The sequence below is a fragment of the Peromyscus maniculatus genome, chromosome 2 (genome assembly GCF_049852395.1).
Source record: "Peromyscus maniculatus bairdii isolate BWxNUB_F1_BW_parent chromosome 2, HU_Pman_BW_mat_3.1, whole genome shotgun sequence".
In the NCBI taxonomy this organism is placed as follows: domain Eukaryota; kingdom Metazoa; phylum Chordata; class Mammalia; order Rodentia; family Cricetidae; genus Peromyscus; species Peromyscus maniculatus.
Genome location: NC_134853.1, coordinates 142,925,542 through 142,939,092, shown reverse-complemented (window position 1 = coordinate 142,939,092; position 13,551 = coordinate 142,925,542). Strand labels below are relative to the sequence as shown.

General features: G+C 53.9%; 1 protein-coding gene across 2 annotated transcripts; it reads right to left on the bottom strand.

Annotated features, from left to right (window-relative positions):
* Window positions 1–3,828: 3,828 nt before the first annotated feature.
* Fhl3 (four and a half LIM domains 3) lies at window positions 3,829–11,244 on the bottom strand. Of its 2 annotated transcripts, none has more exons than XM_006980047.4 (6): window positions 11,056–11,244; window positions 6,501–6,677; window positions 6,233–6,407; window positions 4,931–5,100; window positions 4,631–4,841; window positions 3,829–4,544 (listed from the first exon to the last, which is right to left on the bottom strand). In XM_006980047.4, the coding sequence occupies exons 2-6, from the start codon at window positions 6,654–6,656 to the stop codon at window positions 4,390–4,392; spliced, it is 867 nt and encodes a 288-aa protein (XP_006980109.1). In that variant the 5' UTR covers window positions 6,657–6,677; window positions 11,056–11,244; the 3' UTR covers window positions 3,829–4,389. The 2 variants fall into 2 exon arrangements, with proteins under 2 accessions (XP_006980109.1, XP_076421150.1); XM_076565035.1 differs by lacking the exon at window positions 11,056–11,244 and adding an exon at window positions 9,530–9,661 and having other exon boundaries at window positions 4,222–4,544.
* Window positions 11,245–13,551: the final 2,307 nt, after the last annotated feature.

Sequence of the window (13,551 nt, the reverse complement as noted above, 5' to 3'; positions counted from 1 at the left end):
ATTCCAGAGGAAGAAATCCACCTGGGATCTCTGAGTTCAAGGCCACGTTGGAAACAGCCAGGCATGGTGACACATGCCTTTAATCTTAGAAAGCAAGCCTTTAATCCTAGGGAGTGATGGTAGAAAGTAGAAAGGTATATAAGGCGTGAGGACCAGAAACTAGAAGCATTTGGCTGGTTAAGCATGTGGCTGGTTAAGCATTCAGGCTTTTAAGCAGCAGTTCAGCTGAGAGCCATTGGGATGAGGACACAGAAGCTTCCAGTCTGAGGAAACAGGACCAGCTGAGGAATTGGCAAGGTGAGATAGCTGTGGCTTGTTCTGTCTCCCTGATCTACCAGCATTGACCCCAATAGCTGGCCTCGGGTTTGATTTTATTAATAAGAACTTTTAAGATTCCTGCTACAGGGTTGGAGCCATGCAGAGCAGCTCATACTTGTGATCCTAGCACTTAGGAGACTGAGGCAGGAAGGGAGCAAGCTCAGCCTGCACGATGTGGTGAGAGAGTATCTCAAAACAATAAACAAATACCAGACAGATCACAGCCAGCCTGGTCTACAGAGCAAGTTCCAGGACAGCCAGGGCTACACAGGGAAACCCTGTCTTGGAAAACCAGAAACAAAGCAAAAACAACAAAAAAGCCAGAAAGAGTGCTCAGATGAAATGCTGGGATTGGCAAATTCATGGAGACTAAGGGAAGACGAGAGAGTGGTTGCTTGGGATAAGAAGTGACTTAGAATGGACAGAAGGAATCCTTTTGGGGGCGGCAATAGTTGTACAACTCTACCAACTTTGCTAAAATTGAAATGAGCTGTAGCACTTAAAGTGAATGGTGTCTGAATTACCTCAATAAATCTCCTGTTTAAAAATATCTGGGTGGGGGGGGGGGCTGGAGAGATGGCTCAGAGGTTAAGAGCACTGACTGCTCTTCCAGAGGTCCTGAGTTCAATTCCCAGCAACCACATGGTTGCTCACAACCATCTGTAATCAGACCTGGTGCCCTCTTCTGGCCTGCAGTCATACATGCTGTATACATAATAAATAAATAAATCTTTAAAAAAAAATCTGGGGGGCTGGAGAGATCCATCAGCACTTAAGAGTATTAGTTGCTCTTCTAGGGGACCTACATCCTATTCCCAGCACCCTTATGGCAGCTAATAACTGTAAGACTCCAGTTTGAGGATCGATGCCCTCTTCTGGCTTCTATGAGCACTGCATGCATGTTGTGTACATGTGTATTTGTACCTATACATATGAAATAAAAATAAACCTGCTCGCAGAGGCAGGTAGATCTCTGAGCTCAAGGCTAGCCTGGTCTACAGAGCTAGTTCCAGGACAGCCAGAACTCCACAGAGAAACCTTGTCTCGAAAAGCCAAAAAACCAAACTACTGGAGTTCCTATTACCTACTTAATAACTGAGGCATCCCAGCACAGTCCTGAAACCACAGCTCCAAAAGCAGCAAAAACAGGAGGATGACTGGGGCTTGCTAGATTCTAGGTTACCTAAGAAAACATAACTCTAGACTGAGGGAGAGACACTGCCTCAAAGGAACAGGTAGAGAAAGAGGACACCCAATGCCCTATTCTGACTTCTGTGTGTACATACATACGTGTATTCCTGTGGAACCTAGGGCCTTATGCTTTATAAGAAGGTGCTTTATCATTAAAAAATAAATCCCCCAAACCCTTGAAAAATTTCTTTATTTATACTCAAGATACAGCATCTCTCTTCCTTTTTCTTTAATACACATGCATTTTTATTTGTTTGTTTGTTTATTGTCTTGGCTAGCCACAAATTCACTACGTAGCCAAAGGTTATTCTGAACTCCTGCCTCTACCTCCCAAGTACTGGGATTATAGGCATGTGCCAAGCAGGTAGTTACTATGTTAGTTTCAAAATAAATTAAGCTTGAGATGTTGACTCTGAAAAGTGTTCATACTGAGATAAATGAAACCGTTTACAGCTGACTCTCTTGCTCAGGGATGAGCAGGGACCCTAAGGAAGCCACGCCTCCAAACCAGTCACCAGGCCCCACCTTTCCCTTCCCGCTGCTACACATCTCATGATCGCTCCTGGCCCACAGCACCGGCGTTCTGAGCAGCCTGCTCATTTTACTCCGCTAATCCATTATTCAGACACAGCCAGAATGATCTTTCTCACACTGACCCTTGAATGCCCCCACTTCAACATTTCCAAGTGCTGCTCACCAGCAGGGGGAGGTCTGTTTAAGTTGGCACCTGACTTTTGACCACCCCAGCTCCGCCTGCCATTTTGGTAGCTCCATAATGAATCACTTGTGCTTCCCCAAACCAGCCTATGTTTTGAGGCCGCTGGGCCTTTCCCCAGCTGTTTCCTGCGACTAGCCTGCTCTGCCTCAACAAGTGTTTATTGAACTTGTAGCAAGAATTGGGAGTGCAGGAAGCCGAGAAGGCAAGTGTGTAAGACAGTGATTGGTGGGAGAGAGAATGGAAAAAAAAAAAAAGTAAACCTACAACTGTTATAAGCACATACGTTGGGCATTCATAAAAGTTTGTTGAAAATGTGGGCTGCCAATATGGCTCGGGGGATGCTGCCATGATTCCACTGAAAGGTGCTGGTCTTCAAGCCATCTGAACCTTAAGTTCCTTCACCAGGGCCCCACGTGGTGGAGAGAACTGACTCCCATAAGTTAGTTGTCCTCTGACCTCTACACTGTGCCACGGCCAGCAAATTTTTAAAAGTTACAAAATATAATAAAAAAGGCCAACTACAAACCGGGCGGTGGTGGCACACTCCTTTAATTCCAACACTCTGGAGCAGAAGGCGAGCCTGGTCTGCAGAGCTGCACAGAGAAACTCTTGCATCAAAGGAAAAAAAAAAAAAAAAAAAAAGGCCAACTACTGCAGATTGGCTCACACTTGCCATCCGACCTCTCTGATGGCTGAGGCAGACTCAGCCTGGGCTATGCACTGCGAACCTCCTCACCCAGTAAAGCCCAGCCGCTGCCAGTATAAAGCACTAATCTTGATCTTCCAAGTGACTATCAGGCAGATGACCCGGGAGTCTGCACCTCCGAGAAACCGCAGTAAGGGCAGCCCAGGGTTAGGGAGTATTTCTTGAGATACTACACTCTCACTGTTTCCTCTTGGCAGCCCCCTCCGCCCCGCCCTCCCGCCTCCAGAGGCCGCGGTAGCCACCGGGGCGCGTACCTGCCGCCACAGTCCGACCGCGGAGACAGCGGCCGGGGGCCAACCCCAGACTCGGGCATCCAGCAGGAGAGTGCTCCACCCCATCGCCCCACTTCGGGGGACAGCCCCTCAGGCTCACTCCCGCCCCCGCCAGTGAATCACGAGAGGCGGGGCCATGACCCATTCATGCTGGGAATCGGATCCAGATGTTCCCCGGCGCGTGCAGCTGCATCCTTGCCTTTTTTGGCAAAAAAACGTGCGGCCGGCCGTGAGCAGATCCTGAGCCGGCCCCACTAATCCTTGGGTAGAGGGGGAAGGGGGTTGAGGGTCTGGGCCCAACTGGGGATCAGAACTACGTGCTTGTATGTCGAGTTGGGGCAGGGTTGTTGGGGTGGGGGAAGATGGGTACCAGACCAAGAAACCCACTGCCATCCGGCTCTGTTTGGCGCTTCTCCCAACCCCTCCCTCTCTCCCTCCCAGGGGAGAAAGCCCTCCACCAGCAGTGGGGAGGCCGGCCAAGCTAGAGAGGGACTAGTGTGGCTGCCAAAGGGGATCCTCTTCCTGGGGTGAGAATCCCCACCCCGCGGCCCGCCCACTAGGTTTACAAAAGCCTGACTCAGCCAAGGAACCTTCTTTCACCCTCCTGACAAATACACGGGGCCTGTGCTCCCTCACACTGTTTTATTGCAGAATCCGGGAGTAGGGTGAGCCACTCCTGCTTCCTACCTCTGGGCAACATGGAGCAAGAATAAAATGGTACTCATAGGGGGGACAGCACCCTGTACCTTATGACCCTCTAACCAGGGAGCCCCTAATCTGCGATCCAGACAGGTTCAGCCCAGAGACAGGGGTGGGATGGGGATGAGGTCAAACTGGGGTACAATCTATCTTTGAGGACTTCTCAGGCACCCATAGGAAACCTAAAAATCTACCCAAGAAGTCTAGATTTAAGGAGGCCTAGGTCCAGGTTTGGGGGGCTGGGGTGTCTAGGGCCTTGATCTGGGGGAAGGAGCTAGATCTGGGAACCCAAAAAAGTATAGAGGGGAGGGACCCACTTCTGCAGTCCAGACTTGGAGAGAGAGTTTAAGTCATGGGTGTTCCACACTGTGCAGGGGCAGGTGGAAGCCCATTCTAAGGAGGGGCTGGGTCCCAGAAGTGGTTCAGAAAAGGAGCCATAGTCCCGAACCCTTAGTTTGGGAAAGGGGAGAGTCAGGAGCCTTGGCTCAGGGCCCTGCTTGGCTGCAGCCCTGGCACAGAACTTGGTCTCCGTCTGGTACGAAGCCCTGGCCCACCAGGGAGGTGGAGCAGCGGGCACAGGAGAAGCAGCCGTGGTGCCAGTGCCGGTCTTCGAAGGACACGTACTTGCCTCCACCGAGTCCTGGAGGAGAGGTGGAGGTTAGTGCTGCAGATCTGGTGGCACCGCTGCCCCTCAGCGTCACCCAGTTATCACAGCCATGCTCTTACCTGCAGTCTCGCCACCGCTCCCCCCCGTGATGGGGCGCTTGCAGCTGCTGCACTTGGGTGCAAAGAGTTCCCCGAAACAGGCCACGCAGTAGGGATCATCATCCCGAGACGTGAACTGCTGCCCCGCAAGGGGCGTCTGGCACCCAGTGCAGACCAGGCACTCTCGGTGCCAGGGTTGATCTCGATAGGTTACTCCACCCTGGGTCAGCGTCTGTGGGGGCATCACCCATCAGCAGGGAGGGGAGTGAGTATCCCCACCCACAACAGGTCTTACCCTAAATTCAGAGGCCCAGCCCCCACCTTGCTGCAGCGGGCACACCGAGGAGCAAACTTGTTCTCATAGCAAGGCACGCAGTAGTGAGCGCCCTTGTCGGGCACGAAGGAGCGGGAACCTAGAGGCTGCTCGCACCCACTGCACAGAAAGCAATGCTCATGCCATGTCTGGCCTCCATACTCCAGCTTCCGGGACCCTGTGGGAAACAGGAATCCCACTTAGAGTCTTTGTCCCAAGTTCCTGAGGGTCACTCTGTCAATTCCACTCCCCAAGCTGTCTCCACTGCTTCTACAACCCAATAGAGCTGTATCCATGCACATGAGGTAAGACTCCCGCCATACATGTTACATATGCCAACCTCTTCCCCCAAACTGGACGTGACAGTTCAGCACATGCTCAGCACACATGTTAAACCTTCCATGCCTCACACAGGACTGTCTTAACATAATCAAGCCTCTGTGTAAAATACAGGTTGTTTCAGTATATGCTAAATAAGTCATTATATATCAGAAATAACAGGGTTTTTTGTTTGGTTATTTTTTTGTTTTTCTGTTTTTTTTTTGTCGTTCCCCTGCCCCCCAGACAGGGTTTCTCTGTGTAGCTCTGACTGTCCTGGATCTCGCTCTGTAGACCAGGCTGGCCTTGAACTCACAGAGATCCACCTGCCTCTGCCTCCCGAGTGCTGAGATAAAAGGCGTGTGCCACCACTACCTGTCCAGAAATACCAGTTTAACATTCAGGCAAGATCCCATTAACCAGGCAACTCTGCCTACACAAAGCCCAATGCCCTAGGAATGACAGGTTCAGTACAGGCTAAGCCTTTGCATCTTCTAGGTCTATCACTCTCCACACATGCTAAGTCCTCACATACCTATTAGGCATGCAGGACAACATACATTTTAAGCCTACAATCGATCTCTGCACACAAAACTTCAATGCAGCAACCCTGAGGATCTCAGTATATCCTTAGCTCTCACATGTACCAAACATGCAGCTAAGGCCTGTGTGTGTGTCAAGTACATCAACTGCTACACATGTAAGTCCTTAGGTGTTCACTAGGCCTGTTGGTCTAATACACACTACGCCTTCTTCAGCTTGTCAGTTTTGGTACCCGCCAAGCTTCTGTGTGGAGAGCTGGGTGCGCCAATCCCTGTGTGCATTAAGCTCTCAGGAGCGTACATGTACAACAGATCCATGCATGTTCCAGGAACATGCAGTGTGTCTAGACCTCTACCCACACCAAACCTCATGGGAGTATGAGCCGGGCAGACGCAAAGACCCTGCTCGGATGGCAGTTCCCGAACCCAGGATGAGGCCCTGGGACATACCAGGCATGACAGTCTCCCCACAGGCGGAGCACTGTGAAGAGAAGGCTGTGCAGTAGCACTCGTTACAGAGCAGCTCGCTGTCCTGGCAGGTGAAGGGTTCATCAGCCAGGGAGCGTTGGCAGCGGCAGCAGCGGAAGCAGCCCTCGTGGAAGTGGCGATCCTCATAGAACAGCTCCTTTGGGGAGACAAAGCAGGGGCTTGGGGGGATTTGTCCTTGGCCCCTCCCACCCGCCCGCACTTACTCTCACCCTTCTGGTCTGGTCCTTACCCTTGAGTCATGCCCGATGAGCTGCTGGCACTCGGCACAGGTGTTGGCGAAGGTGTTGTCATAGCAGGGGACGCAGTAGGGGCCACTGTCTGTCTGGATGTATTTGCGGCCGTACAAGGACTCACTGCATTTGGCACAGTCAAAGGCCTCGCTCATGGCGGTGATGCTGAGTAAGCCCTGTCAGGAACACAAGATGGGGCGGAGTTCACCTAGAAGGGCCCTAGCATGGCCCTGGACAAGAGCTCTTTGCATTCAAAGAAGAGAGGAGGCGCGGAAGGTGCCAGATCACAGCAGGTGGGAACAGGCCCGCTCAGGGAACCCACCAGTCTCAGGTTCAGTGCATGCGTGAATCTTGGGTGTTTATTTCTATATTTAACTGTGAGGATAGGAAGGGGTCAGAAAAAATCAGGAAGCAGAAGTTGTTTTCTTATCTAGGCCCTGGCTGATCTGGGGGGAGGGGGCTTTTCCTGGGTCAGTGACTCATTTCCTGCCCCAGCCTGAGGTTTGCTTCCACTCTCTGTACTGTCCCTAGGGTGCCAAAGGCCAGGACAGGGGGCCACCAACCCTACTGTATATAGACAGAACTCTCACCTTCCGACTCCTGGGATGGGACCATAGGAGTTTAGCTACAGGGACATTTATCTAGAGTTCTGATCTGGGGAGCTACGGGTAGAATGGGGCTGTTCTGTGTGCTCGCCCGCCCCACACAACTCTCCACCGATGCAGGAAATAGTGGAATGCGAGAGAGATGCTTGACTGATGAATGGCGGTGTGTGGAGTTGGGCCTCCCCTCCCAGGAGAATCAGCCAAGCAAGCACTAGGTTGCTCAGCCTAGGTTCAGGCAGGAAGGAAATCCTGCAAGCTGGACATGGTCGGACTTCCCAGCTGGACCCTGGCCTCATCCCCTGCCACCTCTGCTGAGTCCCGTCACACCAGCCTGGGCAGTCTTGGCTGCAACATCTGCTGCAGCTGTGGCAGCGCAGAGGGCCAGATGTCAGCTTTTTACCAGCTAGAGGGAGAAAAAAGGGGAAACCCGGCATGCCTGGGGGGCAGCAGGGAAGTGGAGACAGAGAGGGGACTGTGTGCCCCCTACCACCTCGGTCAGGTGTCTCTACTGGTAGCTCTGCATATGTACCTCCCCTGCATCTGGACAGACGGCCTCTGCCTACCTTTCCTGATTCCCCAGGGTGTAAGGCCAGAGACAGACGTGAAAGGTGAGAAAACAGGAGCCCCTGGAGCCCCAGTCAGGCTCCTTCCTGATGGAGGGTAAGAGAAGGGGGGGCCCAGAGAGCTTTGCTGCAGACACCCAGCCCCCCACCAAACCTCAGACACTTTCCATTTTCTCAGGAACAAAGCATGTTTGTGGGATGAGGTCACCCACACAGCTGCCTCTGGAACAGGAGCAAGAAGAATAGGGGGGCAGGGAAGTGGGGTTCCCTGTCTTTTCTGCTGGCCAATGCCAGTCTCCGGGCGCTGAAGTCAGAGTTCCCCAGCTCCACCCTCCTCCACTGTGAGGCATGCTCTCAAAGGGCTGGGTAGTGAAGAAGAAGATCCCCTCGGACCCACAGGAAGGGGATGGTGTCATTGTTGCAAAGGAGACTGCAGGAAGTTAAAGGGGCGCACAAAGGAACTTTCCAACCCCCTTCTCCATAGCTGCACTGGCTTAAGATGAAGGAACAGCCTTCCTCGGCAAGCACAGCAGGACATTCTCACAGAACACCTTGGTCTGCCTTAGAGGGCAGACTTCAGGCAGCAACAGATGTCTCAAACCTGGAGGGCCTGCCTCTTTGGGGCTTATGAATTTGAACTTTCCCTTCCACAGAGTGGGAGAACACCCGGGTTCACACCCAAAGCAGGACACAAGGCCACCAAAGCTGGAGAGTCCTCAGGGTAGAGGTTATGCTGAAGGGTGGAGAGAGCCCCCTCCTCCTCACGGCCCTCCCTGTCATTCAGACCCTGGTTTCCTCTGGCCCAGCATCTGAGGATTGCCTGGGCTGCTAGCCACTGGACATCAGACGGCCACACAGGTGGCCTGTGGCCATGTGCTCACTGGGAAGTGCCCTAGGTCCTTTCCTTCCTTCTGGGTTTGGCCAGCCACAGCAGCAGCAGCAGCAGCAGCTACCTTCCCAGGCCCAGGCTAGCCCTGGATCCACCCCCTCAGAGCCAGTCACCGTGCTGAGATGAGGCACCCCAAATAGGGTATGGGCGTGCCTTCTGCTTCCTTCCCAGAATCCCCCAATCCCTTAATCTATGGTTCTAAGGAGGACAAAGCGAAGGACACCACCAAGGCCCACCTGTCTCTCCCTATCCCTGTTTCTCCTCAGTCTCTCTCCATTCCCTCACAAGGCTGGAGGACTAGAAGGATGAGCAGGGAGCCAGTCTCTACTCCTTCCTGGCTGGTGGCAGGCAGGGTTCAGCGGGGACAGCCGATCTCCCAGATGACCCTCATCTGCTTTCCCCATCAACGCACACATCTCTACACCACACACACACACACACACACACACATGCACACACACACACGCACACGCACACCAGTGAACTTCCTGGAGCTGAGTGGCGGAACTAACTCCTTTCTGTGTGGTGTTCAGTGTATAGACGCCTGCTTGAGTCATGAAACATAAACCTGACTTGGGATCCTGTGACCTTGGGTACATACTTTTCCTGCCCTGAGTCCATCTAGTTAAATGAGATAACATCACCTCCCTCTTCCGGGACTGCTGTCAGGCATAAATGTGATGCTAATCCCTGTAAAGCATCTGGCAGATGGTAAGTCCCAGGTAAATGGTAGCCAGGTGTATTTTTTACTACAAGGCCCTCACTCCTACTGGAGACAGACAGTGGGTCTCAGGAAGACCTGAGGCAGGGGTTGGCCTGGGACGTGACTTAAGAGAGTCTCAGTGAAGGCTGAGCCTCTGCTCTCGCTGAGGGGATCATTGGGGCCCACAGTAGCTGGGGAGAGAAACCCTAAAGATCTTAGATGGTGTACACACTTGTATGACACCTTGTCATTCACAAAATACACATACCACCACCGCATCGCAGCTCACGAGAGGCAGGCAGGACGGAATATCTATCTCTCTTTAGAGCTCAGCACAAGACACCAAGGGCAGGCTCGGGGCATGGCCAGGGCTGCCCAGGATAGCAGAAGTGTCCTACCCTCCAGTGAGTAACTCTGCCTAGAAATGCTCTGGTAATGGTGGAGGGGGCAGGCAGCCTTTAAGGGTGATGCGTGTGTGTGTGTGTGTGTGTGTGTGTGTGTGTGTACACAAGGGACACACACGGACAGGAGATCACTAGAGCTGGCCCTCCTCCACCTCAGCTGCCAACCCTGCCATTGGAAGACACCAGAGGTCTTTCCAATCACCCATGCCAAGGGCTCAACCCTTTTGCACTGCGCCCCCCCCCCCCCCCCCCCCGCAGTCCAGGAGGACCCTGGCCAGACCCTGCAGCTGTGAGTTGGAATCAGAGCAGACCCTTCTCCCTCGACAAAGGGGAGAAACTAGTCCCCCCACCCCCAAACTCTCCGCCCCTCCTCCCCACAGGGCCTGGAAGTCAAAGCAGTTTAGGGAAAAGGGGGGTAGGGAGCAGATCCAGCAGCTGCTCGGAGGGCAGGAGAGGAACATTTCATTCACCCCCGAGTCCCCCAGGGCTGCAGCAGAGCGTCCAAGATTTGAGTTTAAAAATAAATTGGCGCTGTCTTAGTGGCTGTGTGTGTGTACATGGGGCTCTTTCTTGAGCTCAGCTTCACAGCCTCAGGTCCTTGGCCTCCTGGGGGATGGGTTGGCGGAGAGTCAATTTCCCCCAAGCTCTGCCTCCACCTTTTCAGGCCTGAGGCAGCTAGCTGTCAGTGAGTGCACCTAGGAGTCTCTTCTTCCGCGAACTCTAGCTTCCACTCCGCACTTCTCAGCAGCCTTGGGCTGCTGTCTTTGTGTTTGGGTGGGGGTGTCCTGTATCTCTGGAGCTGTGTCCCAGGGGGACCCCCACTCTGGGGATATCTATTCCTCTGCAGCCAAGTCTTGGTCTCTCAGCGTCTCAGACTCTCAAAGTCTCCTTAGGCCTCAGGGAGGCAGATTTAGCACCAGTCTAACAAGCTTCAGCCTCAGGGCCCTCCAAGGCCCTGGGAAGGGCGCTAGCAATGAGTTCCCTGGGGTCATACAGTGGCTTCTTAAAACGCTCTACAGAGCCCGGGTCCCCGCAGTGCCTCGAGAACTTTGTCGGTCCATTCTCTGCACTAGTTTGAATGGTTCCTGTAGCCTCCTGGCGCGCGCGTCCTTGTCTGTTCTACCAGGCTTCCTAAGAGACTCAGTTTCTCCAACCCTCCTGATCTCTCCAGCTTTTCTAGTTCAAACTTGGTCCCCTCCCCCTGCAACTCTGGCGGTTCCCTCCCGGCACCGGGGCGCGGAGCCGTAAGGTCCGTGCTTGCGCGCGTGGTCCGGAGCTCGGGGTGCTTGGGGGTGTCCCAGCAGGGGACAGTGGCAGGGGCCCCCGGCAGCGACCCCGGCCGAGCGCAGCGCAGGCACTGGGGCTGGAAGACGGGGCGGGGGACGCTCACCTCGAAGAGGGCGCGGGAGCCGGGTGCGCGCGGGCGTGGGTGGGGCCGGGAGCCGATCGCCCGGCGGCTCCTACCTGCGGGCCAGGCCGAGCGGACCGAGGGAGCCGCGGAGAGGTAGCCTGCCGCCGCGACAGACTGTGTGGGCGAGTGGGCGCGCGGCCCTAAGCCTCCGAGGAAGTGCGCCGGCCCGCCCCGCCCGGACCCCGCCCCCGGGCCCCCAACCCGCCCGCGGGGGCCAGACCCCGCCCCCCTCCTGCCTGCCGCGAGCCCGGCCCAGCCGAACCTGGCGCTCCGACCTTCTCGGCCCCGCCTTACTCGTCCCCTGCAGCCTGGCCCGCCCCCGGCCCCCATGCCCCTTCGGACTCAGGGGAACTGCTGGAAGCGATCCCAGGCCAGGGGTGCAGGACCAGGGTCCATCTGGGGACCAAACCCCCTCATCTTCTCTTCCTAGCTCATCCCTAGATGTTACTCTAAACCTTAGCTTGTGAAGGAGGCCGTAATCCAGCCTGCGGGAGGGGGTGGTTTGAGTCTGCTGGCATAGCCTTACCAGCGGAGATCAAGGTATTTTCTAGAAACTTGGGCTAAAGAGAAAGAGCCTTTATCCTCCTCAATTTCAAAGGGCTTTATTCTATAACTGAGTGGCGAAAGCCCAGGCAGCAACCCCCCCACCCTCAGCTGTACCCTGGCACTGAGGTTTCTCCAGTGCCCCAGGAATAGTTTTGACCTTTCAGGCTCAGGGAGACCCCGATCCTTGGCCCCATGAGCTTTGGGTTTCTTGGGAGGGGTGTGAAGAATGTGAGTGATTCTGTTGCTGCAGGCAGGGGTGGTGAAGGAGAGGGAAGGGGACTTCTGCAGTTTCTGACCCTCCAGCTTCTATCCTGTGCCGGGAAGGGCGGACTAGAGCCTGCCAGGGACACAAGGCCCATCCAGGTCCTTGAGGCCACCCCCCCTGGGATCCTCAGGCTTGTCACTAGGAATAAATAGCCTAGATCTAGAGGGCAGAGGTGGGGGTGCTGGGGGGGGGGAGGCTCGGTTGTGCTGTTTGCAAAACAAGGGACAACAAACTGAAGCTGGAAATAACCTTTGTATCCATGGTGATTCGGATGCCCAGAGAGGCTCCCCTGATCCAAGGCTGCATCCAGCCAAGTTTGCACTGCAGAGATTAAGACCCCGACCACCCCCTCCAAGGCTGGTGAGGACCCTCCCCTTCTGTAGCATGTGTCTGGTTCCTAGGTCCTAAGACAGCCTCCGGGCCAGGTTGCCTTTCAAAATTAAATGGTTGCTTATTATGTTGTTGATTCTTAAATTGCAAGCGCATGGAGGGCAGAGGTTGGGTCATTTTTGTTGACTACTGTATTCTCGGTATCTACTCCAGTGCTTGGCAGGCAATAAATAACTGATGAGTGAATGACATACACACACCGCTTCAGTTTGGATCCCCCTGCCGCGTCCCTGCCAAGCACCTGTTATCAGGAGTCCACTAGGTGAATGAACAGTCTGAGGGTGGGCCCTTCCTCTGGAGGGATACAGCAAGACTATTCCTTGTTAGAGTAAATAGCAAGAGGGGGTCTGTTCTGGGATGAGGTGATGGCAATAATGGGAGTTATGCTGGCTAGTTTCAACTTGACACAAGCTAGAGTCATCTGAAAGGAGGTAACCTCAAATGAGAAAAATGCCTCCGTAAGATCAGGCTGTAGGAAAGCTGTAGGGTATTTTTTTCCTTCCTTCCTTTCTTCCTTCTTTTCTTCTTCTCCTTCTCCTTCATCTTCTTCTTGGTTTAGTTTTTTCAAGACAGGGTTTCTCTGTGTAACAGCTCTGGCTGTCCTGGAACTCGCTTTATAGACCAGGCTGACCTCAAGCTCACAGAGATCCACCTGCCTCTGCCTCTGGGATTAAAGGCCTGCACCACCATGCTAGCTTGGACATTTTATGGGGGAGGACCTAGCCCATTGTGGGTGGTGCTATCCCTGGGCTGGTAGTCCTGGGTTCTATAAGAAAGCAGGTTGGGTCCCCTCTCCTCTCCACTCCTTCCTCCCGTCGGCTCCTCCTCCCCCAATAAAGCTCTAAATAAGTAAAAAAAAAAAAAAAAAAAAAAAGAAAAAGAAAAAAAAAAAAAGCAGGTTGAGCAAACCAGTAAGCAGCACCCTTCTGTGGCCTCTGCATCAGATCCTGCCTCCAGGTTCCTGCCTTGTTTGAATTTCTGTCCTGACTTCCTTCAGTGATGGACTATGATAGAAGTGTAAGTCAAATAAACCCCTTCCTCCCCAAGGTGCTGGCAATGGAAACCCTAACTAGGACAGGAGCCTTCAGAAAGGGGAGCGTTGGGCTGGCTCTGAGATGGCTCAGAGGTTAAGAGCACTGGCTGCTCCTCCTAGAGATCCCGAGTTCAATTCCCAGCAACCACATGGTGGCTCACAACTATCTGTAATGAGATCTGGTGCCCTCTTCTGGTGTGCAGGCAGAACAGGGAGAGTTAGGAATACGCAGTCAAGGTGC

What these genes read in the sequence shown, in the direction of transcription:
- Fhl3 (XM_006980047.4), bottom strand. Translation starts at nt 6,656, where the DNA reads ATGAGCGAGGCCTTTGACTGTGCCAAATGCAGTGAGTCCTTGTACGGC. An exon ending in GGTGTGCCCGCTGCAGCAAG is followed by an intron (nt 4,842 to 4,930) that starts GTGGGGGCTGGG and finishes ATGCCCCCACAG; the next exon opens with ACGCTGACCCAGGGTGGAGT. An exon ending in GAGCGGTGGCGAGACTGCAG is followed by an intron (nt 4,545 to 4,630) that starts GTAAGAGCATGG and finishes CCTCTCCTCCAG; the next exon opens with GACTCGGTGGAGGCAAGTAC.